General features: G+C 31.7%; 1 protein-coding gene across 1 annotated transcript in view; it reads right to left on the bottom strand.

Moving 5' to 3' along the window:
* The window catches only part of LOC118187447 (uncharacterized), a 285,905-nt gene that overhangs the window by 12,914 nt on the left and 245,615 nt on the right, over positions 1 to 27,376 (bottom strand). Inside the window, exons 9-10 of the mRNA XM_035357671.2 lie at positions 26,830 to 26,911; positions 2,471 to 2,621 (exon numbers count right to left, since the gene is read on the bottom strand). Coding sequence (XP_035213562.2) covers positions 2,471 to 2,621; positions 26,830 to 26,911 — 233 coding nt within the window. The remainder of the gene's footprint in view (positions 1 to 2,470; positions 2,622 to 26,829; positions 26,912 to 27,376) is intronic.

Consider the following 27,376-nt stretch of genomic DNA (forward strand, 5'->3'; position numbering starts at 1 on the left):
CAATAATATAGGCAGTACGATGTTATAAGCCTTATTATTATGATTTGCAATCTGTAAAATATTTTGATGTTAGTTTGAAGGTATTAATCGTCTATTTTTTAAAGTCAAATTGTCTATTAAAAAGCGTAAAAAATTGTCTGAAAGTCAATTACTTTACGGATTTTATGTACGGATAACGATAAATCGAATGTATTATCTTTATCATTGCTCGATATAAAATATTTTTACAATTCTTAGACGCGTTTTTTTCTTTCTTTTAAGAGATTTTAATCTCTGCACTAAGTTTTTCCCTTCCACTGACATTAGTTTCATTGTATATAATATTTTTATATTCACTAAACATTGATTACATAATTCTTAAGATATCAGTGTATTTTAGTTTGTTATACATGGGCAAAAAAATACAGACATAAAGTAAAAATTAGAAGGGAGGAAATGGAAACAAAACTCAAAAACATGCTCTATAATCCCCAAGATTTACTAAACCGCGCAACCCGTGTACCCGTGATGTACTGATATCCATAAATCGAATGTATTATCTTTAAACTGCTCACTTTGTTGAGCTAATTGTCAAAGCGCTGTTAGAAAATGTGGATGACAAATTAAAGTCTTCGGATAGCGTGACGTTTCAGCTGTTTTCCCATAAATCGTGACATATCGCACGTGTTGGAAGAATCAGAATTACCCCACTAAAGATGCTTCCAGCATCATAAAAAATAAAATGTCAAGATGTGCAGCACTTTTAGAATATCTGAGACCACAATTGACCTAGACTTACAAATGCTGCCCATCAACTTGTAATTGAATGAATGCAAATGGCAGAAAATTCCTTGACGAATATTGATATAGTCTGAGGTTCACCTCAGAGGATATGCAACGAAAAGCAAAGCGGATTGTCTTTTTGACAGGAGAATTCGTTCGGCCTGGTTGGAGTTTCGTTCAGGATGCATTACAAAATTGCCCCGGATCATGTAATATCAAAGAGATTCCAGAGTTTGAGAGAATTGATATTTCGGACACGGTTGCAGAATACAAAGGAATCGCAATAAATTTTCAAAATTTCCATTGCTAAGTGAAGAAAGAGAAGTGGGAATAAAAATTTACAATGCCATAAAATGAGTTTTTTTTTCAATAAAGAGCATTGTTCGCGTATAAACCATTAAAGAGCGTAACAACATAAAACGTAGGGCAAAAATAAGAACAATTGTTTTATCTTATGCAGATGCATATCTCTAGGTTTTATTTCAAAATAAAGAAGATGCTTGTTTTTTTCTTGGGGTCGATAGTTTGTATGAGGTAATAACGAATTGAAATTTCCCTTCCCCGCTATGCAATAAACGAGGTGAAACGAGAACAGTTATCAAAACGCAGGAAAGAAAATCATTTTTATAACCTTTGAAAGTTTGCCGTATTCACTTTAAGATGTCATCGAATGCATTAAATTTATTATCAAATATTAAAAACATTTTTTAAGCTGTAAATATATTTATCACGGCTATTATTATTTCCCTGACACAGTACGATACGTAAAATATATTTATCTTACGAGTTGCTGCGTTAGATTACTATTCTTATGTCTATTATTAAATAATAAAGAACCTGTATATATGCTTGTCTGCATGTTCCTCGCATTGCGGAAAAACGATGACACCTGAATTTGAACACACATAGAACACCCGAACATGTGCAGCTCGAAGCCAGAATTTTGACTTTCTAAATTACTTTTTTATTTATTTCCTCTTTTGTGCGAATTTTGATAGCGATATAAAGGCAGTGTGTTGCCACTGAGCAAAAAAAAAAATATTTTTTTTCTTCGAATTTATGTAGAAAATGTCTTCGAATTCATTCTAGAAAAACGGTGAGGCCTAAAGCCGCAAAATTGTGAACATACATAGTCTTCTACCCGAGCATGTGCACCTCGAAGCCCGAATTTTTATTTACTTCATATTTTGTGTGAGTTTAAAAATGTTAATTAAAATTTCAGTTTTGAGTTACCATTCAGCAAAGCGTATATTTCAAATTTAACCAGAAAACTCAGGAGATGTAATAGACGTGTGTTGTCTTTCGGCAAGACGTTGGATATCTGTTTTTCAAATTAAATAAAAGGTGTCAGCGATTTAAAAGAAACGCGTTGCCGCTGTCCAAGATGAAATACTTTTTCTGCCACGCGCAACTGTTGTTACCATTCAACGAAGCCTAAAATATTTAATTTTCGTTCTAAATTTATTCTATTTTTAATTCACATACAATGAGATTTTAAAACAATAAACACAGATTCAGTAATTACTAATTACTAACCGGACTCGTGAAATTTCATTAAAATCATTATATATTTTTCTTTTTAAAATAACTATTTTAGGCCTCTAGCCTCGTAAACTGCTAGCTTTTGTAAATATGAAAAAAAAAGGAGTAGAGTTAATAGAACTGAATATTGCATAAATATAGTTTTTTACGCATTCCTTTTACATACCGGTGGGCAGGTATCCAAACAATAGGAAACAGTCATTTGGAATTTGACAGCAGAATCTGAAGCAAATTTAAATGCTTGGAATGGAGCAACCAACGATTTTGACCCAGGAAGCCTGTCAAGAGCCTGGATAACAGTCGGTTCCACAGGACACCTAGAACATGTATCATAAAAAACATCTTAGTATGTTACATCTCATACGTACAGATGTATTAAATAAGCATTCATTTGTTATAAATAAAAGGAATTTATTTTAAAAACTGTCATCCCTTCGTGGGACATTTTGTAAATTCATTTCCTTTTATTTATTTTTTCAATTATTACTTTTAATTAAGCAACAAATGTTGACGAAAATAAGCTTTTATTAGTCAATAAACAATTACTAACTTATTCAGTAACTGAATAGCGAAATTATACTTGATAGTTTTTAAGTATTTTATATATAAGATTTATGACAACAGACGAACTGATTGGCTAAACAGCTCTTTTGCACTCCAAAAACAAGACTAGATAACATCATTGTACAAGTTAAACAATTCAACCCTTATTTATGAGATACACATATTTGAACTTTGACCTGGCGTCATCACATACTTATAATAACAAGGATTAAAAGCATATGGCAGTGATTAGGCTCTCTCAAGCACAACGAATGAATTCTTAATTTAGAAACACTTACCGCCTCCTGTTATATGTAGTATATTGTTATCAAATCTTTCAGTTTAAAATATTTTTCAGTTTAAAAAATGAGAAGAAATATTCACTAAGTTGCCTTTCTAATCTCTACAATTTTTCATAGCAGTTTCTCTTAGAAAGATTTGTGGTTACCGGCAGAACCATAAATCCGGTTTTTTAGTATGTTAATAATGTTAACATACTAAATATGTTAATTTTTAGTGTTAGTAATATAATTTATATTTTATAGAAACGAATTCAGAAGATGCTAATTGTTACTAAGAACGTATATATACAATTCTTGAACGAATATCATTTGACAACAGAAATTAGTAAGCAATATTGAAATATTTAACATGGATTAGTTTTAAACAATGACTGTATTTAAGTTAGCACTTTTCTTTCTGCTAGTGTTTGCTAGTTTGGATAGTGTATATCATTAAGGCTCAATTAAACATTTTTACATTAAAATGCATTAATTATAAGCATTCACATCAGGCAGAATGAAGTTCTTCATTAATGTGGAATCAATTTTGTATCATGAGTAAACATGCTTTTTCCAACGCACAAGAAGCCATCCAACTTTTCAATAACTTGAGATCCTCTTTTCACTGCATTAACGGCGAACATCGCTAAATGAAGTTAACGACAACTGATGCATTAGAGATTGTAGAGTGTATTAGGTTAATTTCGATGCAGAAAACGTGAAAAATATGAAATGGCTTCCTCGAAATTCGAACACTGGGCCTTCTAATTACCAGCCGGATGGGCTTTCCAGTCAAATCACAAAGGAAAGCGGTAATGAAGAAAATACCTTGCAATTGCCCCCTTATAGGGCGACTGGGGAGAAGAGGACTCAATCGCAACATACTGGCAGTGACAAATTATTGTCGATCACCTTTTTTCCTTCTTTAATTTGGGAGCCATTTGTAGAGTCTGTTAGGTTTTTTTCGATGCAGGAGATCTGAAAAATGTGCAGTGGCCTAATCGCCATTCGAACTTCGGACTTTCCGATTGTTATCCGAACGTGCTTTCAAATTACACTGCGCACGCACTTGAAAAGTAGGGAGAAAATAGCTTAGAAGATGATTATAGTAAAATAAAAGTTGTCCACACTATGGCAGACAGTCTAGCTAAGGACGCGGCTCTAGGTGAAACTTCAGATCCAGTCAACATCCCCTGGCCCATTTCCCACGTCAAAAAATCCTTGAGACTCCACGCTAGGTCTAAATAGCAGGAAGAATGGGACCAAGGAGAGACAGGACGCATAAAGTACTATCACCTATCATATGCTGATCTGGGAAGGACTATAAGTAATCCACAACTCATACGCTACACTACGGGGCATGGTCCATTCCCGGAGTACTTTGCCAAACGCGGCATCAGTGAGACGGATATATGCAGCTGCAGAGAAGCGGGAACTCCGGAACACTATGTCACAACATGTCCACTAACAACTGGACTACATATACCTATCTCGCAGACCAATCGCAAAGCGTTCTGTAAATTTCTTATAAAGCAACGTCATTTCATATACAAACTAACAAAAGCAATGGATAAACTCTCTGCGCTTGGCACAGATCTGTGTCAAACAGCCTAAAGGTGTGCAGCAGCCAACAAACATACTATTAAGGTTGATTCAAAACAAGACAGAGTATATTACGTGCTATTTCTAACATGCACAATTATAACAATGTATACATATATTGAGTACACATTGAGTTATTGTGAGTATATTGGTGTATAAATGGTCAGCCTGCATTAAATAATCTATAGTATAAAACCATGTATATATAATAAAAGGTCAACTGTGCTATGTATTTCAGCTAAATGTATAATATATCAGTATTGTGTATATATCAGTATAGTGTATATAATATATCAGTACAATGTATATAGCAGCATAGTGTATAATGTATCAGTATAGTGTATCAATATAGTGTATATAATGTATAATGTATGCATAATTTACATGTCATAAGTTCTGGTGTAAGACATACGAACCATTGCAACACGATTTTGCTTTTGGATCACATGTAAATCTTAATATAATTTCCTATATATAAAATATTCCCGTGCACATAATCAAATTAATGTAATGTAATATGCATATTTTAAATGTATTTGTCTTTGTATATGTAAGATTACGTACTACGTACCTTATTTGTAATACGCCATCATACGTAATATGTACCTCAATTGTAATATGGTGTATGAACCAAAATATTATTGTATGGCAATGTACTATCTGTCAAGGTCCTTGTATGACACTGTATTTTAAATCGGTGACTGGTGTCAGGGGTTCATGTGGCACCTCACCCTTCCCCATACCATTTGGGGTGCTCTAGACAATGGGGACGCGGCGCTATACCAATTAACCGCTATGGTAGAGGGGTGTTGCTAACGTCCTCCGTCACTTATCACTTACCTATATACAGATTGCATAGTAGAGTTTGAATACTAGACGATTTAAATTTTATATTACAATCAGATCATACGAAATGAAATGAAAGTTCTACGAAAGCAGCACTAAATTTAATAAAGAGTTAAATAACACAGCTGGAATGAAAACTAACTAGACATTTCTTTTTCACGTTTATCTTTGAAGGTAGGGTGATCGTATTGCCACCTGGAGAGATCCATAATGTACTCTTAACAAAAATCACAAAACTTCTGCGACATTTAGTGACTTGTATTCATCGACCATTTAGAACAATATAGCATGATATTTTTTTGCCACGTCGTAGAACATCCTTTTTAAAATAATAGGTGCACTATTCTTGATTAGAAATGGGACAAATCTTAAATTTTTTCGAATCCAAAACTTAAAAATTCTTAAATCTCTCACCTCTCGAATCATTCAGATTAAAGTAATAAGAAAGAGGAAAAACAAACTTAATGGTAAGAGAATCTGAAATCTGCGTTTAAGATATAAAACAAATTTAAGAGTACAGTTTTTAAAAATACGCCTCTTGAAGGCAATCCAAATGAAATTCAGTAAAAATACATGCTTTCTCATACTTGAGCCTTGAGATTTATTTTTATAGTAATGTGACAAAAAATATTTGAGTAACGGTAAAGATCTTTTATTACTTTTTCTAGAATCTTTTTTAAACCAAACGTTAAGCAAAATCGGGAAGAAGATTTCAAGAATTAAAAGAGATAGATACTAAATAAGAAGTCAAAATTCTTTTCAGAAAACAGGATGTGGCACCCAAAGCCATCAATCACAAAGTGATACTGGTGATACAAGTCCGATGAAATCTCAAATGTGTTCTTTTCTTAACGAATGCTTCTTATGGACCTCAATAAAACGAATATTTCAGTTAAAATGTTTAATGACAGTTAGGAAAGGTTTAATGATGTTTAGAAATAAAAAATCGAAAGCAAAGTAAAAATAAATACATTTTGAACCCTTCTTAATTATTATTTTTATTGTTTCGCTATGAACATCTTTTAAAAAAATGAAGTATTAACTTTTTGCTACCCGTTCGTTTTCTTAATTAAAATAAATATATAAAAATAATTTTTATATAAAAAGTAAGAGAGCATTAAAGGGTAGCAAGTAGTAAGAAACCGATGTCTGAGATTATTTTAATACCCATTTGCAGCAAAAAACAAAGGGAATTTAATTACGTATATATTATTATCAATAAATCTAGCTACAATTCTTAAAAAAACAGGAACTACAATTACTCTTCTTGAGAAATAAAAAATATATATAAATCGGAAATACTATATAAATTGCTTTTAACAATGTTATGTTTTTCGAACGCATTTAACAGATTTTTTTTCCATTTAGTATTATATATTTCTAGTAGTATTTGTAAAAGGTTGCTTACACATTGTTTAAAAGGAGCAGAAACTTAAAAGGAATTCTTCATACAGAAAAGCGTAGACGAAAGAATAGAAATTGTATTATGTTATTAGCATTATAATAGATGATGTACTCCATTATAATGTTAACACTCATAATATTTCTATCATTAAGTGTGCGTTTAACTAATATGCTTTTAAAAAATTACATTAAATTTCCTATTAAAAGTTAATTCTTTAGCTTTGGAAGAATGAATAACTAAAGATTTCTTTTAGAAATGCATTTTAGTTATTCAACTCTGTATCCGGTTCTTAACTATAGCGTTATTTACATTCTGTACGATTCTAAAAGGCGACCGTAATTGCCCCAAGCTTTATTTTTTTCCCACATAAACCAGACACCGCACCTTGCTTTTCGCAAATTGTTACGTTAAGTGCTATTTTATGTATGGGAATGTAAACTGAATGTTAATTTAAGTTAGCGAGACACGAACGGAATATCTCCTGAGATTCATGTAGCTACTATTTTTATGAAGAATTTATAAAAAGATTTTAAACTAGCAATTAATTACCGTATTCCCCTCCCTTTTTTAACTAATTTTATTGCCCAAAAACCAAGAGAGAAAAATAATGCGGGAAATGTAATTTTCAAAGAAAGTGGCTTCAGTAAGAACACAAAAAATGAAAAGTAGCTGTAACTATCACAATAGTATTCCTTTAGAAGATATATATTTTAATAAGAATACATACTAATAATAACATACATTAATTATTATATCTGACGGACATTCAGCCAATATCTGATGATAAATGAAGCCGTCTAATCCCGTTCAGTTACCTTGTAAAGCCCAGGACACGTCACAGAATGAGTTTTAGTTCCCAATAGGGATATCGGAGAAAGGAAGGAGAAGGGAAGAGCGAACAAAAGGTTCAGATTTCAAAAGATCGAACACATCAGCAATAGATAAGACTAAAAAGAGCTGGAACGTAACTAACAAAAGTACGGTGAAATCACATTTTGGAAAGTTTCTTATGTGTGAGAGCACCTGCCGTGTCAGGGGCAGCTTAATGAAGAATCTGCGCAAAATACAATAAATGAAAGGAAAAATAAAATGGAGGAAATGCAAATAAAAGTTGAATACCCTGAATAAAAATAAAAATAATCAAGGGAATAGAGTTTACTAGTAAGCTAATCCTCAGAGGGGAAAATTATGTACAACAGGGGAAGGGGGAAATGAACATTTTTAAAACCTTCAGACCCTAGTGCTAAAAAGCTAGTGCTAAAAAGGAGGAAGAAATACGGTAACTGTTTACCTTAATAGAAACATGAAAAATGTTCCAGTATCTTTTCGAAAAATTATATACACGAATAACCAATGGCCCAATGGAAAGATTTCTGATCACGATTCATAATTTCTCAGAGAATAGGCTTGATATTCTTAAGGCTGCACAAGATTTTCGTAGTTTTATTCATGTGTATCTTAAATAGGAGCTAATTTCTTATAGGAGGTTCTCCTTGAAGGCATTTCTCCTTAAACAGGTTTTGCTCGCTTGGCAATAAATTGATTGACCTCTGATTAGTGAATAGGTTCCCTTCCTAGGGCTCATACAGCTTTCCTCATGTGTTATCAGAATATGAGCCAAGATTTCATCAAGTTTTTCACGAAAGCAGGCTTCATAAGTTCCTAAGGTAGACAAGTGTTGTGTGTTTTAATGCAATAAATAATCTAATCTAACCGAAAGCACATAAATAAAACCAAGGTAACAGAATCTTACAATACAAGGTCAACAAACAAGGTTTGGCTCTTCTCAGTGCTGACGTTCCTTACAGAATTGGGAGAAGCGAAGACACAAAGGGAGTAGGGACGACGGTGCTTTAGAGCCGATTAGGAGTCAACGATATCATACAAGAGCAAATCTTGTAGCACAGTTGGGTACAACTTTCATGCATACAATAAATTCCGTTTTTTAGCCATTATTAGTACCAAACAGATTTTTACATTTATTGAATTTTTATATCAAAATAGCATATCATTCTGGCTTCTGAAGGTTTGCCCTTTTTACCTGTTTTACCTGTAACCATATATCTGAAAAAGACACAGTTTCATACCTGGAAATTTTTGGTTCTCTCCTATTCGAAGCGAGCTTAGGAGCTAAGAAGCACTTTCTGCCTCACGATATATAGTTGGTAATATTTTATAAACTAGTTTAAGTACTTGGCGTTTCTCGGGTTTTGCGCAGTATGAAGAAGCTTATGTAGAGGGATGGAGGTAGTTTTTGAACTGCTACTTTTCTTTTATTTCGTTTCAAAGTGAACTGTGTCAAATTTTATTAAACTCAAATAAAATTGCAGAACAGTATAGAACTAAAGGCGCCATATAGCGGTTTTAGTAAGAACTGGTTATTTGTTATGCCTTTTCTCGGAAGTAAGTTTTCAGAAAATTACCATCCACTTTGACCGGTTCACTCACGGTTTTAGAAATGGTTACGAAAAACTGATATAGAGGGCATTTAAATTTTGCTTTAGAATGTATGACTTCCACCACACTGCATGTATTACTTTCACCACACTGACAGCAAGAACATTCCTACGGCGACGTGAACCTACATGGGCATTGTGAAAGCAACGTTCCAGTATAAACACCTCAAATGTAGATTCCATGAAGTGTTTTTCCGCAATAGTATGTAGAATGTGACCTTCCTCTTGTTTTGAAGGTCAAGTGTCCAAAATTTTATCAAAATCGGAATAAAACTGTAGCTTTGCGTGAATTACAGCACACGCAAAACAAACAACCCGATACTTTATACATATATATGTTCTGAATCTGGACTACTTGATCACCAATAATATTTCTCGGTTTGCTCAATGAGGAACTCCAATTCCTCGCAATTCAGGCTTATGGATTTCTCCTGCAGTGCTGTACTTTGTCAGAGTTCAAGGCACGTAACTAGTCGTGGACTATTAATAATTCTCCTGAGAACTCATCAAAGACAGCAGATGGTATGGAAGCGTACGAAAAAGCAAAAAGGCTTGTTGTCTCACTTTCTTAGAGAGATGGGATGGGGGATGATACGGCCCATAATTCGAGTGGGAAAGAGAAAAATTGTTTTTCAAGTGCACCTGGATTTTTCTAATCCCTTCATTAACCGACCTAAAGAGCATTTACGATGGTCCTGACAGTCACGATGAGCCTTCACGATTGGTTGCGTTTGGGCATCGTGATTTATCGAACAGTAACAGGTGCCTGGGAATGGCCGACGATGTCATTTGTATTGCTAGATCACCTGTCTTTGTGTAAAGAAAAAAGGTTCACGAATACCATTTATTCATATTTTGCAATTGCTCTCCACCTATTGCCCTACCACCAGCATAATCATCACCTTGTTACTTGTTAAAATGCACTTTTGGAACGCAATAAACAATATCTATCTAAATAAACGCTGAGGGTAAAAGACTCATATAACAAATTATGGGAATTTATGCCTCTGGGGAATGTGCATTCAATTTCTGGCGATGCAAATTTAGTATGGTACTTAGGAAGTTAATGAGCCTTACAGGGGAATGTTACAGATAAAATCAAATTATGTGATACATATTCTCAAGGAAAGTGGGTATATAGTTAATATATTTACAGATTGGAAAGGAGGAGATAAATAAACCTACGATTTCTAAAAACTTCACAATTCGAAAAAACCCATCAAATAAAAGAAAGTTTTTGTTTCTGAAGCTTACAATTACCGTCTATGTTAAAGAGGAATTATGTACTTCATTTTATATGTCAAATAGTTCAGTCAGTTCAGTTAAGTATGATCGGATGCAGATTTTTAATAATGATTTGTTTAGTTTTTAACTAACAAGTTTTTTTTTCAGTTAGGATTCTTTTCTATCTTTCCTCATTTCCATTTTCTGCCAGAATGTTATTTCAGTTTCGCGTGTTATGCAAAGTAGGGTAGACGAAAGGTATTATTTAAGCTGGTGTCCGAGTTACTTCAGACAGAGCGCAGTCTGTCTTTCGGCCACGTTGTTTCGCTGATATTTAAGCTTGCTCTTTTACCGCCGTGCATATTAACTGCGGTTTGCAACGTCTGTTGTAGGGCTAAGAGCCAGCCACAGTATGACCGGATGCACATTTGTAATATTGATTTGTTAGGATTTATTTAGTTTTTAACTAACAAGTTTTTTTTTTTTTCAGTTACGATTCTTATCTATCTTATCTTCTTAATTATCTCTATTATTATATTATCTTCGTTAATCATCTCTGTGTAGCTTCGGCTTATTATTTAACTTAGTTTTAATTTGACGTTTCTATATTGATTTACAGCCAAAAATACTGGCTAAGTTGTAAGTACCAGGAGTGCTAATAGTCAATCCTTTCTGGAGATTAGTAAAAGAGTTTTTCACTCTTCGTATGCCTTGCCATTGATAGGGTTTGAACTTGATGAAAAATAACAGTCGCTTCCCAGTTCAAGTAAAGATCTAGGAAACAAAGCAATTTTAATTTACCTAGAATCTTACAAGTTGATCAAGAACTCTATATTCATAAAATGATTAGAAATAGTCCTTGAAAAATGAGAACTATATATGCTTTTTTTTATTAATAAGAAAAGCATTCGAGTTTGAAAGAGAAACATGTTAAGGCAAAATATAAAATTATCAAAAGGAAGCTTAAGTTTTAGTATATTTTGAATAAAATTTTATTGATTTCGAGAGGGGAGAAACAGTGCCCAATATTTGAGAGAAAAAGTTTTTATTCTGAAGAAGAGAGACTATACCAGATTGCTCTCGAAATCAGTGAAGATTTTTTCAAAGTTTAAGGTTGCTTTTTTTTTGTTAATTAATTTTAATTTTCATAAATAAGGCAGAACCAGTTTTGCAGGCTGAAAATCGTGCTTTCTTTTTTTCTGTTTCAAAATGTTTAAAAGCATTGGTAGAATTTTAGGATACATCATGTATTAAATACATTTTATTGATACATTACATAAAATTTTAAATTAAAAGCAAAGTAATACTTCATAACTGAAACATTTACAGAGAGCAAAGAGAAGAAACATGAAAGCTATATTAGATTATAACATATGATTCGAGTTACAAATTCAACTTTATTGAATGCTTAATTCTTATGCCTTGTCCTGTAATAAGGGTTATAAGGAATTTGCTGCCCTTCCCTGTCTTCCCGAGGAATTCGAATCCCGAGGAAGGCATACTCTCAGCTCTGAAATTAACTTAATGACTCTACAATATAGCGGGCATTTCTGCAAAATCAGAAACCATCAAAATATCATTTCCATGCCTGGAGGAATTAAAAAGAACGAAGAATGGTCAAAATGATATGCTCACTCTATGATAATATGATTGAGAGAAAGCAAAACCGGGAGGACTACATTTGAAAGACTACTAAAAGTTCCAATTAAAAGGATTTCCTAATCGAGGATGGAAGTTGCCCGAGTTATCTCTTTCAGGTCTTTGAGAAAAAGAAAGAAAAAAGAAGAAAAAAGGAAAGAAAAAGTAAAAGGAAACAAAATTCGAAAGGATTCCGATTTTAGCGTTGCACCCCTACAGGATTTTTTTTTAAAGTTTTTATGCTCTCTATGAATTTACAGCTTATCAGTCTGCTCTTGGACTCATGTCTAACATAATTCTTTTTGTCTGTTTTAACTTTATTATTAAACATCTTTCTCATCGCACTTACGGAGCTGAAAATTCAACAGTAAAAATCATAAAAGTTTTAAAAGGAGCATATTTTTAGAATCCCAGATAGACTGTGAAGTGTTGTCTTAAAATTTTCTGTTTCCTTATCATATTATCGCTCAGCTTTCTTATAAAAGAAGACTTAAAAACTTGTTTTGTGTTTTTGTTATTAACTTTTGTCGTTTTAACTTTATAACTTAAACATTTTATAACCTAACATTTATTAAACATCACTTTCTTTGAATTTACATGACATAAAATTCGACGGAAAATCATAAAATATTTAAAAACAATATATCTTTAGAATTCTAAATAGAGTGTTAAGTGTTGCCACACATTTTTTATATTTGCTATGTTATTTCTTTTAAACTAATACATGGCAATAATAAAGAAAAGTGTTACGGATCAAAGAGTGAAGACTAAGATTAATAACACCTCTGGTGCTAATGAACATAGCAGGGTTTTTCCCTTTTATGCCAGACATAGACACCTTTATGGTTTTATGCCAGAATAGCGAGCCAGATTCCAACATTTCTTAAAGAACTGATATATCATAACTGAAATACGGCAGACATATAGACCATAAAATTTCTAGATCAGACTTTTATGTACTTCTACAGTCTAAGAAAGGTAAAAAAAGGTCGTGCAAAATTATGATCTTCATCGTACATATGAATAACAAACAGTACATTCACTCAGATATAAAGTATGTTCGTGCTTAACAGTAATATACCGTGCATTTATTTGTTTAAATATTTTAATACTAAATAGCGGAAAAGTATAAAACTTATTAGATTGCTTTATGTCTTATCTAACCAAACCTTCTAACCATATATATCATCAACACTATGACAATCTTAAAAAAAAATCATTGCTTATAGAAAACATGTTAGACAGTTCTAATTAAATCAGTTAATGACTTTTACATCATAATTATTTTATATATTTCTCGGATAATTTGCATTTCATTTTTGTTGCATAAAATATCACAAAACTTCGGAAAATAACGTAGGATATATATTAAATAAAAACAGAAGTAAATTAAAAATGAATTTTTATGTGGCTCCTATGATACAAGGATGAACAGATTTATCTAAAATAAAGATTATGGCGATGACTGTCAAAATACAGTGTACTTTCCATTATTCGAGTGCGGATTATCCGCGCATGGCAATGCGCGAGAGCAGCAAAAACTTAGCTGAAATTAAAATTAATAGCACTAGTTTGGTTTGGGAGAAAGATTCTTTCTAATTTAGAAACTGGTGATTGTCTAATTGTGAAGACGTAGGAACAATAACTAATGTTGTATGCTAAAACATTGAAAATGTTGATCGGGAAAACATTGAGGAATGGTTCAATAGCGATTCAACTGAGCCAGTCTTTTAATATGAGTAATGTGGATATCGTTTCAAAATATCTCAGAGCCAGAGAGTGATAATGAAAATATAAGAGAAAATGCTCACAATTACATTAATCCTGAAACAGCAATGATTTCTCTTCAAGCTTTGTTGGACTTCGTCGACCGAAGAGGATTCGAATACATTGATCAAATAGCACTTCGAAAAATATGCAGTGAAACTCGAGAAATATTTAAACATTCTCCAAAACAAAGTAAAACTGCTGATTTTTTAAGAAATAAACACATACAATATGCGTGAAAATTGCTAATTTAATTATCCGTGTTTTTCAAGAATATACACGATCAGTTTCCTTGGCTTTAGCTTGGATACTCGAGAGTATACTGTAATTCATTTCGAGATAATTTCAAATAGTATCTCTCCTTAAGGAACTGTATAGGCACCAAAACAAAAACTTCTAGGCGCTGATATACAAATTAAATAAAAATATAGATAAAATAAAACGAAACTCAGTTGAAAATGGAAAAGTATGGTTACATTTCATGAGGATCGAAAATTAATGTACTGGATGCAATGCTGATATAGTGTTGATAAGTAAAATTTCATTTCTTTGTACGGATCCATAATTAGTGTATCGAGAGCAAAGCTGAATATACTGCGCATGCGCAAGCATAAAAATGATACGGTACAGCTAAATAAGAGAGGTTCTCATTTACTTTTAAGGTCGAGTATTTTTGAAATAATACTTTATCGACCTTTGGAAGAGATCTGAACTTTTGGATGTAAATACTTAGACCAACAACCATTAATTCCTTTAGTTCTGGGAAATCAAAATATTGAAGGATACAGCGTTAAAAAACTTGCTGACTTGTCTGCAAATTATTACGCTGAAGCTTAGATAATGAGTTTTTACAGAGACCAGAAACTTGTTTTTCTTACTTCATTTTTACAGATTTCACTTTCATTGTTTATGTATTCTTATATATATTTACAAGTTCCCATAATTAGGTTCTTCGCTATATTATTTATGCATTTGTTTTCCACGATGGCATCCCACCTATGGCCTTTTCACATGCTCTACCATAATCGATTTCACAAACAATTACGCATTTTGATAGCTTTTGTTTATGTTCAGGAGCAAATGAAGCGAGAAAATGCAACGAATCTGAAAATGACATTCAGAAGATAAATGTACTTGTTTTAAAATTTTTACTCATTCAATACTATTATTTTTTAAAGATTCAGTGAAGGTGAACGCCTTTTCAAAAGTTGTTCCATGCCATCTTTTAGCAATTTAGATTTAAAACATACCAATATTACTAAATTTTAAAATAAATGATAAAAAAGCTTTTACTGCTTTTTATAACTATTATATACAAGAGACCAGGAGACCACTGGGTGAGCAGCCGTGCCGCCAAGAAGAACTATTATATACAATCTAATTCTGGATGAACATTAGAAGACAAGGTTATGATTTAATATACCGCTTCCTATTACAGAAACACATTCCTTAACAATGGCCGAGTGAATAAGACAACTGATTTTATCGAATGGCCCTTTTCAAGTCTCTGTGAAAACATTAACTGCATAGGATCTCAAATGTTTTCAAATGTCATAACGTGAACAACAGCTAGTTTTCCTTAAAATATCTTTCACGAAAGTATCCATCCTTTTGAGCAAAAAAACCCTCCATGCTTGGTCATCTATTCAATGCCTACTATGCCATACTTAATTACATAACGTTTCACGTGATTAATAGAAAATATAGTAATGTGAAATAACTAATTAAAGAACGCATTACTTGAAATTAGTTTTCCAAATATGCATTATTATCTTTTCAAAGTAGAATCATAGGCATTTTAACATAATATATTCTTCGGTATTACAGCGCTTAAAATGAATATTCACACATACCTCAAAAGCTGTTGCTGAAGTGACATTCATACTCTACTAAATTACTAAACAATTAATCTACAGTGTTGAATTTTTGACGATCCAGAACTTAAATTATGTAACTCCATAACTTTAACCAATAATGGAACAATGTTGGATAATAATAAGAATTCCTCCGTCAGACAAAAGAGGCAATTTCCTCTGAAGGGCTATTAATTTCTTTTTGGCATTTAGTGTTGATTCACTATAAACGGCGAATCACTTTTTAAATTGTTGCCACCAAATATTAGAGCCCTGTATTATATTTTAAATTAAATAATGAAGAATATGCATAAATGTATCTATGTTTCTCGCACTGTGATAAAGCAACAATACTTAGAGACATCAAATTTTGGAAAATGTATTTCTTCCCCCGAATATATGTATACGGAAGCCCAATTTTGGAATTTGTTTTATTATCTATTTCATATTTTTTAAAGCATTTATGAGTTTTTGGTTAAGAAACTCAAAAATTTCAAAGAGAGCAATGGCAACAGTGTACGAAAAAAAAACATTTTTATCTCCAGCGCGTGAGACGACTGTGTATCGGAAATTCTAAAGATATGCTCTATTACATATTTTGTGATAATTGCTGTTGAATTGAATCTTACGGTTTCAGTGCGAAGAACATGATATTTAATAAATAAAGGTAACACACAAAGCACTAAAAAACGCCCTTTTGGACGTAATATAAAATTTGGAAGTTTTCAGATTTTTTCCCCTATTTTTTTCAAAGCGCATGAACACATGTTAAAATTGTATAAACTGCATATTGAGTTGCCTGACATAAAATGGAAAAATCATTCACTGAGTTTTGGGTTTTGGATGCAGCGACATATCAAAGTATGTCATTAAAATCTTATAAATATGTATTTTGAAAATAAGGTTTGAGTTGCAGTCCATTCCATTCTTTATAATTTTTAGCTTACACAATAATATTTTTAGTCCGTAAAGTCTGGAGATGAACCACTTATTTATAGATTGTATTCTTTAAAACTGAGTATTATAAAGAACGCAAGGACTGTACTAATAAACACATAGCAAATTTACTTTCAAAATAAATTCTTTTGAAATGCAATGAATTGCTTTCATGTTGCATGACGCGGCGGTGCACTTCCTTAGTATGAAACCTTCATGTAAGATTAGACCCAATCAGTAGCTTTAAGTATTCTTTTTTTTTAAGTCCAAAGGGGCTTTGTCCCTGAAGGACTATTGTTTTCGTTTTGCGATTTTGCGTCGGACTCCTAAACGTCGGTTCACTTTTCAAACTGTTGCCACAAAATGTTAGAGTCCTGCATTATATTTGAAGAAATTAAATAATGAAAAATCTGCATAAATGATTGTCTATTTCTCGCATTGTGATAAAACAATGGTACATAGAGCCATCAAATTTTGAATGACGAAATCCTACTGCGAATATGGGCATCTGAAATCCCAAATTTGGAATTTGTTTTATTATAGATTTTATATTTTGTAAAACTTTAACGAATTTTTGATTTACAAACTCAATGCTTTAAAAGCGAGAAATGGCAACGTTATATAGAAAAAAAATACTTTTATCTCCAGCTCGCGAGACTGTGTATATCGGAAATTCTAAAGATATGCTTAATTTAACATTATTTTGCGATATTGCTCTTGAACTGAATTTTATGGTTTAAGTGCAAAGAACATGATATTTAATAAATAAAGGTAACACTCAAAACGTTAAAAAACGCCCCTTTAGACGTAATTTAAAATCTGAAACATTTCAGAATTTTTTTTTTTTTTTTTTGTTTTGTTTGTTGTTTTGTTTGTTTAGTTACTTTATATTTTAAACTTACTCAACAGTTATATTGAAATAACTAAGCTTTAGTTTACATCAACTGGTGTCGCTATTCTCTCGCCCCTGTCATTATAAAGCATTCACATAACTGCATTTCATTAACATTAAGTAGGTTTTTAGGTAAATAATACAGCGTTTATTTAAGAAAAGAAGGAAAAGAAAAAGAAAATGCTTACTACTTAAGAAAACGATCTAATTAATATAAACACTTAACAAAACATTTATTTTAGCTTCAAAATTTTGCAATAACTCTTAGAATTCCATTCTGATGTCATTAACGCCATTATAAATGTTTCTTGCCTTCTTGGCAATGCAACGTAAGATTCGTATGGGCTTATAAGGGAAAAAGGAGTGGACCTTACATGGAAGCAAGTTATGGTCATAAAAACCAATACCTGTTCCTTACGATTTGATTTCTGATTTCTTCCTTGACACATCACCGATAAAAAGATTATGGAATAAAACCAGTTTCCAAAGAAACGCACTGCTACGGAAAAGGAAACCAGAATTAGATTTGTTACTTTTCTGAATAGCTTCTTCGGTAATTAATCTCCAGATCGAAGAAGCTTTCAGAAAATCCAGTAAGAAACTACGTCAACTGCTAATCAAAAACTCATATAAAATTGGTGATTCTGAAGAACTATTATAAAGGAAATATTAGAAGATGGAGCTTGAATGAACATAAAATAAAAAACTGTCTTTCTTTTAAACTACACATTTTTATTTCAATTTTCTTCACTTCGATATTTACAATTTTTCTCAGAGATTAAGCTTCTAATTTTATTAATTTATTTTCATTAATTACTGTAATTTATCATAATTTTATCACGCCTATCAGAGATCTCACTTAAAGAGTTGAGAGATGTCGCAACGCTTATTATCTCTTTCTTCCCTATCAATATATATGCTGTACACGACACTGGTTATAATAATAATAATAATTATATGGCACCTCTGTATATGTGAGATGAATTTTGTTCATGAATGTAAACCCCTATATATCTATTGAACAAGCAATTTAATTTAAACTTTTCCTCCGTAATTTTAATAAGTTTTCCCTTTTCTTATGAAGTTTATGCTTTACAAGGAAAAAAAATTAGCAATGAAATTTAATAATAATTTTTATCTACGGGTTTAAGACTTCAGTATTTCTTTAAGAATTCTGTAAAAATAAAACCTTCGACAAAATTCTGCATTAAATAAAAACATCAAAACAACAAATATTCTAGCTTGGTTTATATAAAAATGTCCTGGTTTAACTTTCATGGAATAATTTTTGTAAATATGAATTTTTAATCTATTTTGAGTACTTAATTTATTATTAATCACTAGAAACCATATTTTAAGATTCGTAACAAAAAAATATATATTCCAAACACCAAACATACAATACATGTAGTTCTACAAAAGCAATTGAATGTATGCAATGACCATAAAAAACTAAATTTCCTTTATCACATCTTATTGTTTTAAGCAAAATCCTATTAAATGAAAATGCTTCAAATTATCATTAATATAAATTTATTGTACATAAATGTATACATTAAAAAAGAAGTAACAGAAATGGATGCTCTTATTTTATCTGTAAGGAACATAAAAATTTCTCCTTTTTATAGTATATTAAAGAACCCCAAAATGAAGTTATAAATGCTTTGTAAAATTAAAAATGCTGTTTAATATGTAAAAATGTTAAGTTTTATTAATATGCGTCAAATAGGTAATTTGATTATTGTACTATGGGAAGAATACTATTGTCGGCATAGTACTGATAAACATATACTCGCTGAAAAATATTGAATATACTTAAGACGCAACTAAATATATAAAACATTAACGAATGTCAGCGAATTCCAAAACAAATTTGGTACTAAACAGTACAAATAGTAGTAAAAAACAAGTTTAATAGTAAACAAATTTTGGTATATAGATAGCTAATTAAAAGCTATAAAGTATAAAAGCTAAAACATTTAGTTGTTTTCAAGCTAATAAATGGTACTGAAAGTATGTAGTATGACGGATAAATAGACCGAAACATTTCAGACCCTAAATAAAATAGCGCATAGGAAAACACACATACATATTTTATTTTCCTCAATAGTCTTACTACATGAATCATAACATATTATTACATCGTTATTTGTATTTCCAATATTTAATCTATTACTTTTATCTGCATATTTTGCATGTTTATTTGATATTAAATAAGTAGGAAAGAATAACTTATATCATGGCATGCAGAAAATTAACTATGTTTAAAGGAATACTAATATTTTAAAATTTGTTTGCTAACTTGAGAGAAATATATAAATTTATATATAATTTGATGTCTTAATGGGAAAATATCTTAAACCAGAATCAAATAATTTTAGAATTTAACAACAAACTTTAAACTACTTAATTAATGTAATTAAATATGTTATTTAATTAAACAAGAAACTAAAATTTTAAAATTAAAATTTAGGTGCATTTAAGAACATAAAATAGAGGATAAAAATTATATGATACGTAATAAATAATTAAGTAAATAAAGTAAACTTTTAAATTAAAGAAATAAGAAAGTAAACTTTTAAATTAAAGAAATAAGAAAGTAAACTTTTAAATTAAAGAAATGACTTTTAAATTAAAGTAAAATAAATATATAATATTAAAAAATATTTCTGATGCTAAACTTTCCGATTAAATATTATGAAATTTTAACCTGTAATTGAAAATATAAGATACTAAAAATTAAAAAACTCTAAAGGGTCTTTAAAATTATTCACAAATATGCCAGTCGTAGAAAAAGACATTTTTATGTTTAATAAAACTATCTTTTATTTTTTTGGCATACTGAACAAGTTCCAGTTGTCGAAATGGAGTTTGTGATTCAACCCCTTTTGTGCCTGAGTTCCAACCAGTCTACCATCACTTTCCACCTTTCTTTCATCATAATAGCAACGCATCGTGAATATCCACGTCTGGACAGAGCAATCACGCATTGCTGGCCATCGTTGCCATCGTTTCAATCGTTCAATTAATTTCTTGACACTTCACACTTTCCAAAAGTGTTCGGCAGGAGTAAATTATGGGTCTGGAGCTGAGAATAAGAGCTGCACGGTTAACGGCGAAGTATTATATAAAAGGCTATGGCGGTCAACGACATCTATGTACTCACAATTGCGAAACGAAAAGTCAACAAAAGGAAAAAAATTGCTTGTTTCAGAAGGTGGACGAAAAAGTGCGAAAGTAAATCAAACAACAGAAATGAGAAAAAATACTTTGGACATAGTTGATCTTTTGTTCTGGAACACCGAATGGAACACCGCAAGAATGCGAGGGGACAGTTAATCGCAGAAGAAAAAGATAAACGAAAAATACACGCGAGATTTTTAACTACAAAAGGAAAGAGAAGAAGATTTTCATTTTAAAATTTAAATGTCTTATGTTCCATAATCTCAGAAAAAATACATTCACCACACAGACAGCAGGCATTACATGCTTATGCTTTATCTATGCTACAGAGGCAGAGAGGAGAGAGAGAGATTTACAGGCAAGAGGTATCTTATATTACAGAGTTACTGTCAAATATTGATTTCTGTTATATTATATCAGTTGCTGTTGTTTGAATTTCATAATCCATTTTTTTGTCCTGAAATTAAGAATTTAAGATGTTTTAACGCATGGAATTGAAGGTTTTAAAATCAAACTGGAGAAAGAACTACGAATCCAATGAATCTCCATTTACATTCCATTCCTCGATATATTTCAATCTTGTCCACAAAAACTTTTCTCTGTATGTCCAGCTTGATTACTAGAAAGATTTTCTTCTCAATTTTTTTTTGAAAGCAGATGATAACGTAACACTCTAGTGAATATTGACACATATTCAATCCCTTACATTGTGAGGACAATTGAAAACAAAGAAGGTGTTATTAATTGTTTAGTGATTAGCGCAAATTGTTAAAGTGGTTCAATTTAAAGACTAAGTGGTAAGATTGGATTAATTATTAAGCCTCGTTGTGATCATATCAACCAGACTGAATCACTAACAACCATTATTACCCCAAGCAAGATTAATTTACTAATTTTAGATGTGGTAAGACTGGTATTTAATTAAAACTGATTAGCTAAGAATAAAAGTTCAGTGGTTGGAGTATTATTATACAGTTTAGTGGATAAGACTCTGAAAAAATACGATAGTGGTTAAGATGGTCTTTTCTGCGGAAGATGATTTTCTAAACAAGAATTTTAGCATTTTTGGTCATTTAGAACAAATTAAAACAAATGAAAACCGAGCCAAACCGTAACATTTATTTTATATTTATACAATTATAAACTACAAGTATAAATATTTAACATTACATTCACAAATATTTTAACATATTCATCCTCATTTCAAACAAATCCATCCAGCATGGTTGCTTTGACTAAAGTTAGGATATTTTCATCAAGAAATGTATCGCAAGAATATTTTGAAAATTAGGCTATAGTCAGTACCTGATGATTGAACTGCGATGTTTTTCTTTGAGAACGAGTTTAATTTTATTATCACAAAAATGATATCAGGAGAAAGAGATAAGAGTTTCTCCAACCTAGCTACGTTGCTCTTCATCGTTTAAAACCTTATTATCCATATTACTTTCTGATGTCCATCTTCGCCTTTCTCGGCATACGTCTCACCAAACGTCTTTCTCGGCATATCTATGAGCAGCCTGAATGGTCCGCTTGTTTTATTTCACGTCTTCTTTGAAAGGTGTGTCTTTTGACTGACTGATCAGAGCTATCGCGCCTTGAAATGAATAAGTGGTAGAGCCATTTGTCAGTCCTCATGACACTATCAATCATCAGAATTAATCTCACTACGTGACAAGGCGGCAAGAAACTTCGAAAAAGAACTCATTAGTACTTAGATGTAATACGGTTTTGTCATGACTTACATTTCAAATACTTATGATTCTAACTACATGGTTTGTAATTTAGAAGACCGTTTCGAGTTTTCAATAGATTATTTTATAAGATCGAGAAAGTTTATGATCAAACCATGAACAACTATTTTTTACTACATACTTATGCAAGATTTTGTTTATTTTTCTAACAAATAAACGCTTATTTATTTTCATTTCTTCTCACTAATCAAGGCGTACGAAGTTACTTACTCGTGAAAGGGTGTGACAAAGAACGCGAAAGCATACTAATGTTCGAGTTAGCATACTTAATATTCTTTCCCACTGTTAAGATTTATTTAGAAACTTCTTCGCATTGTATGGAATGTAGTTCATAGAAGACGATTGACTAAATGAACGATTTCTTTGAGAATATTTAATTACATCTGAATTGTTGCAAAACAGTTGATTGTTTTATTATAAACAAATGATTATTCTGCAGCTATCATCATTAATTACACCAGTTTCGTGTAAGGTTAAGACGTGTATCATTTATAGTTACCCTGTTATTCTGTATTTTACATCTTTTTCAAATTTGATTTTGAGTTAATTTGAATAGTGGCAGTATTATTTCCAATTAAATTTTTAGTTTGATTGATTGGTACCAAATTGCATTAATGCACAAGAGACGAATTAACAGTTCGAGGCATTTATAGTAAATTAATTTTTAATTAATTTTACGGGTTTATAGAAAAAGCTGAATATTAGTTGGAGAAACACATAAATACAGGAAAGCAAAAGCCTGGAAATTGGATCCTGAAAATGTTCTTCGATACTTGGGTAATTATATAAACTTTCTATCGCTTTTCGCTAACGAAACAAAATCTTTCCTTTTGTTGCGTATTTCCGAGAGAGCGGTAAAAGTTACAAGGCTAGAGGAGGATACAAAGACAGAATATTTTCGGAATTCATTTAAAACCGAACCTTATACATAGTGTAAAAAAGAAAGAAAGCATTCAATCTGCAAATGTTCCCTTTTTAATATAAAATAAACGAATAATAATATAGTATTACTTTGACTTTTGTAACCATATTATTGAAGACAGGATATAAGTTAAGCTCTGATATTAATTTTCTTCTGGTTCAAAATTTCGTATAAAAATCATATCACGTGTGTGAAGCTTTTAGTATTTGAATTTTCCTGTCATTGAACGTTAACGTACAGTTTATAGAAACATATGATCTGCCATCACCCGGGAATGTGTGATTCGTATCGTAATGCAAGTGGAATTAAAGCATCTTTCGACTGTTTGCTCGATGACGTGTTTTGAACAAAAAAACCTTCAGTTTCTTTCATCAGAAGAAATCCCTTCACAACTACCGTATTTGTCAGATTTCTTCTTCTCTTAATTTTTGTTCAGTCATATCAAGATGGTCATCGTTTTCAGGCAGTTCAATCTGCATAAAACAGCCGGTTTATGAAAAGTATTAAAAGAACCATTTTCGCAGTGGTTCCAGGAATGTCCGATGAAACAAGTGTATGTATATTCGAGGATGTTACTTTGGAGGCGACTACGTAATGGATTTTTATATTTCAAATAGTTTTGTCTTACAAATATTTTTCGGAAGCTTCGTGAACATGGAAGTTTCTGTTGCTATTTCCAAAGCAAAATTTAGAAAATCAAACTTTCGGAAAAAATTACCTTTTGAAATATTGACGGAAAAGTAATCATTGCAAGATATCTACTGATGTCTTGTTTATATGCGGTCTTTAGCCGAAAGGCGATAAATCATTGATAACAAACGGTCAGGCGTTGACCACAGTTTTCAGATAATAATATAGCAGCAAAATTAAATCAACGCATATACTAAAATTTTTATCATTTTCTAAAGAATGAGATGTAAAAAATGGTTCGTATATTTGCATTGCTTAATGACGCAGAATTAAGAAAATATTTTAAAAAAGGGGGCTTCTCTTACTGTTTGTTAGTCCTACGAAAAAGCACGAATAACGGAACGAATAATGTATAAATAAAACTAATCTTCAGCAGGAGAGTACAACAGTTAAAAAGCTTCCAATATTCAGCCTGTGGTCAAAAAGATAAAAAATAGATGATTCATTAATGATGAATAATTTTATCATTAAGCAGTGGATAAAAAACCACAAACACTTGTATTTTCTTTATAAGTTAAAATTTTAAAGGCTGAAATAAACCCTTCAAAGGATGTTTTGACGTATAAACGTAATTTCATTAGGAAACTCAGACGGCTATGCTTTCCTATATAAATTATTTAACTATCTCTTCTGAAATATTTATAAGAAAAAAGTAATTATTTGTATTTTCTTGCCTTTCTTTAAACTAATTTGTTTAAATCTAAAAACGGGATAACTGATTTTTTTATAAATAAATATATATTTTTAAAAATATAAAAATTAAAAAAAAACTTCTCTTCTTTCACTTTGCGTTTAATGAAATTTTCACTGTTATGTAAAATGTTTGAATTTTGCTTTTCAGAACAAATACCTATTGAATTACTCAGTATGCTTGTTAATAAATATAATGAATGATGCACTGAAATATCGACATAATGAAAGCATGTTATATCTAATATAATGTATTTACTAGACATAACGCCATTCCAGTATTATACATGATATGGGTATAATTTCATGACACTATAATTTATATGAAATACAGGTATACAGATAATCGTAAGTTCAAACATTTTGCAACCTAAAAAAATGTAAAGAGTGGCCATAAAAAAAAAAACTTCTCCAATATATGAACTCCTAGCAGCCTATATGCTCAACCAATCAAAATGAAATTTTAGGTATTGTTATTTGAAGGTATGCGCTCAAGATTGTGATGTTTTAAAATAGTACAGCTCTCACGGTTATGGTTACAGTGAAAAAATGTTGAAATTTTTAAATGGCAACACCCATTTTTTCCCTGCACAAGTTGCCTAGCGTATTGAAAAAGCATACATGGCGTAAGAATGATACACATATGATGGAAATTGCCGCCATAAAATATTTGCAAAAATCAGCATTATAAAAATCTAATTTTAATAAAAGAGATGACAGTGAAGAAAGTTTTGTTGGAATTACAAATTTTCAACGTGCCCGCCTTCGCATTGCATGCAGGCGATTGTCGACAACAACGCCGAACGTAACTTTCCCGATATCGCAGTAGGAATGTTCCTTGTTTTACGACAATCTTTACGTTTTATGGCAATTTTAGTTCTGGCAAATCTGAAGGATTTGATGGGCACACTTTAGATTTCAGATAACCCCAGAATCAGGAATCCGTTGGAGTGAGATCGGGGGATCTAGGAGGCCATGAAACTGTTATGAAGTTGTGAAAGTTACGAGGGACGACTCTGCATCTCAAAAGGGCTGTTGCAGAACTTGGACACGTGGCGACGCCATACGTCGCCAAGCATCCATACAATTTCATTAATATTTAGCTCTTGCAAATCTGGAATTGCGTAATTTTGCAACATTGTTGTATATCGAACACTTGGGATGGAGCACGTTTTCATACCTTCAGAAGTAATTTCTTCGAAGAAGTACAGACCGAGATAGAATGTGCTTGCGATACTGCACACCACAGTCACTTTAGGCAATAATGCCACATCATAAGGATATTCGCCAGCCTAGTTAACGCAGTTCTTGGAATTTACGTTTCCAGTTAAGGAGAATAGCGTCCATAATATCCGTTGCCGTCATCTGCTACCTTCATCATATCTGATGAGGAAAGATGATGATCTCTTCTTTGTAAATGCTTTACGCTGGCACTTTTCGCCATATGTGTATCATTCCAAAGTCAATTATGGTTTTTCAATACGCTGATGAACCTGCGCAGGAAAAATGTGGACTTTGACATTCAAAATTTTCGAAATGTTTTTACAGTAACCGTGCGAGCTCTATTATTTTAATTCGTCACAATTTCGAGCGCATAGCTTAAAGTAACAATGTCTGAAATTTCATTTTGGTTGGTTGAGCGGATAGGCTCAACTGCTAGGGGTTCTTATATTGGGGAAGTTATTTTATGACAACCCTGTAGATGAAAAAACCAATGTTAGTGTTAGTTTTCAGTAAAATAGTTCACATCTTGCTCTGGATTTGAGAAATGAAAAACTGTATTCTTCCTAAATTTCATAGTCAAGAAAACTTAAAAAATTATGCTTAAATTTCTATTTCTTACCCGTCATCGTCAATAAGAAGAACAGTTTCCGATCCTGCACTACTTCTGGCCACAAGATCGCTGCCAAAAATACCATAAACGCCTGAAAGAGAAACTTAATTAGTTGAATACTTTTACTCTCATTTTACAAGGAAAAGAAGAAGAACAACTTATGAGGTGCTCTACACAAAGGGAAATTGTTTGATGCATAATAAAATGTGTCTTTGAAAAAACGTCTGCCTTTATTGTAGAATTTCTATTATACACCAATATATTTTGGTGCATCTACAAACTTATTTTTATGGCTAATACTGTTGCGTGCTATGGGTTCGCTGATAGCTCTTCTAAATGATCACTCTATGTAAAGAGACATTAAACATTTATTACAAAAATTAACTATATACAGTGCAACAGATGGCTACAAATAATTCAAGAGTAAGCGGATATTCAGCAATTGCTACTCACACAAAAAATATCATCAGTGGAAAAAAATCACTTACAGTGTAAAATGATAACTTAAGTAACGCTTAATCTCCCAGTTGAATAGCAGCTAACTAATAACTTGCCT

This window comes from Stegodyphus dumicola, chromosome 10 (genome assembly GCF_044657685.1).
Source record: "Stegodyphus dumicola isolate Sdum_Otavi_A_Nest chromosome 10, ASM4465768v1".
NCBI classification, from domain to species: Eukaryota; Metazoa; Arthropoda; class Arachnida; order Araneae; family Eresidae; genus Stegodyphus; species Stegodyphus dumicola.